The 2,656-nt window shown below is 32.9% G+C and overlaps 1 protein-coding gene across 1 annotated transcript; it reads right to left on the bottom strand.

Annotated features, from left to right (window-relative positions):
* Nucleotides 1–743: 743 nt before the first annotated feature.
* Nucleotides 744–2,380, bottom strand: LOC145042873 (transcription factor bHLH87-like). The gene is made up of 2 exons (XM_078991383.1): nt 2,174–2,380; nt 744–2,091 (listed from the first exon to the last, which is right to left on the bottom strand). The coding sequence occupies exon 2, from the start codon at nt 2,074–2,076 to the stop codon at nt 943–945; it is 1,134 nt and encodes a 377-aa protein (XP_078847509.1). The 5' UTR covers nt 2,077–2,091; nt 2,174–2,380; the 3' UTR covers nt 744–942.
* Nucleotides 2,381–2,656: the final 276 nt, after the last annotated feature.

Raw genomic sequence — 2,656 nt, 5'->3', positions numbered from 1 at the left:
TATATATATATATATATATATATATATATATATATATATATATATATATATATATATATATATATATATATAGGTTCAGGTTAATTTGAGACCATTATAATTTTGTGCGACTGTGAGATCAAATCTAAAAATAATTTTAAAATGCAAAATAAATGGAAAAATCCAAAATTCTTTTTTTAAATATTATTTTCGGAACTTGAATTAACTAAAAAATATATAAAAAAATATATAAAAAAAAATTCCGTTTTTTTTTTTTTTAAAAATACGTGAAATACTCTAAATAGAATATTACACTGACATATTTCTAAAAAATAATTTTAAAATGCAAAATAAATGAAAAAATCTAAAAATTCTTTTTTTAAATATTATTTTCGGAACTTGAATTAACTAAAAAAAATTAAAAAAAATTAAAAAAAAATTCTATTTTTTTTGAAAAATACGTGAAATATTCTAAATAGAATATTACAATGTACATATTCTAAAAATAATTTTAAAATGCAAAATAAATAGAAAAATCAAAATTTTTTTTTAAATATTATTTTCGGAACATGAACTAACTAAAAAAAAATAAAAAAATGCGTCTCACGGTCTTACAAAATATAGGTGGTCTCAAATGAACCTAACCCTATATATATATATATATATATATATATATATATATATATATATATATATATATATATATATATATATATATATATATAAAAGAACAACAAACATGGTTAACAATTAAAAATTAGGTATTGCAAAATGTGTAAAATTTAGTGAAACACAATGATGATACAATTATGATCAAATCCCATTAATCTTTAATCAAATAAAATTAGGGGTTTCTTGATTCATGATGAACTGATCATAACTCTATCATGAGTTCTTGGAGTTAACACCAGATTTTGGCGACCGGATCTTAGTCTTTTTTCTGCAGCATCAAGTACAAGTGGTTTAAGCAGGTGGTGGGTTAGGGTAAAGGTGTTGATGATGATGATGGGGTAGTAAAAAAGTGGTTTGCATGGGAAATGGTACACCTAGAGTAATATTAGGGTTAATGTTTTGCATAATTTGACTTGTACTGCTTGCAGTAATAGTTGTACCACATCTCACGTAATCTAGCTTCTGTCCCACCTGCTCCAATGCTTTAACTTGTGATCTCAAGAACTTCAAGTAATTTGCAGCTTCATCGAGCATAGAAGCTGTATCCATTTTGTTTCCACCGGGGACCAGTTTCTGTAAGACCCTTATTTTTTCACTGATTCTTTCCCTGCGCTGCCGTGCAGCCACCGTCTGTGGATCTCTAGATATCCTCACATTTTTCCTCTTTGGCTTCTCCACCGCCTCCTCATCGGCGAAACTCACCGGCCGGAAAGCTGCCGCTCTGTACATCATCTCTTTCATCTGAGCAATCGCCTCCGAATCTGGCTCGTCGGAATCCATTGTTTGCCGGAAATTTATATTTGAGGAAGTGGGTAGACCCGGATCTGATCTGGGTCTCTTCAGTCTTGATGAGTTGTCGTCGTAAAATCCGTTTGTATTTTTCCTTAGTTTTTCCGATGAGCTTTTGGAAATAATGCCTTCATCCATATCTTTTGTGATGGAATCGCCAGATGAAACGCCGTTATTGTTACATAGATTTTTGTAATCTGAGAAAATGACGGAAATGCATTCGTCTTGATCCGGTGACGTATCGGCGGCGCCATTGCTATTTGTGGCGGAAAGTAAGCAGTCGAGTGATTCCAGTGAGTTGACCGTGACGTTGGCGGTTGCAGCTGCTGGATCAGTGGTGGTGATGGTGATGGGAATTACGTTCTTGCCCTCAATGAAGCCATTGACAGCCATCCCCTGAAACCAATATTGACTTGCAGTACCAAAACTTGAGGGTACATTTATGGAATCGATTCTCGCCGGCGGTAAAGGATTAGAAATGATTTGACGGCCGCCGGCTGCAGCTGTTAACTGGCTCAGGATGACATTTTCTGAACCAAAAACGAAGCTTTCTCCGATTTCTCGCTGTTGCTGATGATGGTTGGTGTTACTCAATGGGAACGACCACATGTTTCTTTCCCAGCCCAAATCTTCCATAATTACTCTGATTTCCTGCCGATTTCAACAAAATGAAACCTTTAACACAAATTGATGAGTCTTCAACTAAAAATAAACGTGATTACATCCAACATACCCGAGTCAAATGAGTGAAAACAGATCGAATAAAAGATTATCTGAAGTTTATAAGTCACAATGCATAGGATGCAGCAATAATCTCTAAAGAGGTATGAAAGTTGCAGAAGAAGAGAATGGAGATATATCAATGATCTATAGGAGGGCTTTTTTGTTTGGGCGTGGACATATGTTCATTGATGATGTATTTTATATATATGGAAGAGCAATTGGTACAACTTAAAAGTACAAGAAATGCTTACTTTGAAAAGAAAGCTGAGGTTATTTGGTCTGGTGGGACTACATTGTTTTTATTGTCTATAAAATTATCCGAATTTCAAGGGCTATTCCCCAAAAATACCCAAGGATGGTGTCTGCTTCACATCATTTTACCAACAAAATATTCATTTATTACTAAATACATGGCCAATCCAAGTAGATTTTAGGCTACACTTAAAAAAAAATAATAAGGTTTTTGACAGTAATTTTTTTTAGAAAAAAAAGG

Source organism: Lactuca saligna, chromosome 4, assembly GCF_052625555.1.
Source record: "Lactuca saligna cultivar CGN05327 chromosome 4, ASM5262555v1, whole genome shotgun sequence".
Lineage (NCBI taxonomy): Eukaryota > Viridiplantae > Streptophyta > Magnoliopsida > Asterales > Asteraceae > Lactuca > Lactuca saligna.
Note: the sequence above shows the minus strand (reverse complement) of the source record. Positions and strands in the feature narration are given on the sequence as shown.

Coding starts and splice junctions, on each gene's coding strand:
- LOC145042873 (XM_078991383.1), bottom strand. CDS start 2,076: ATGGAAGATTTGGGCTGGGAAAGAAACATGTGGTCGTTCCCATTGAGT.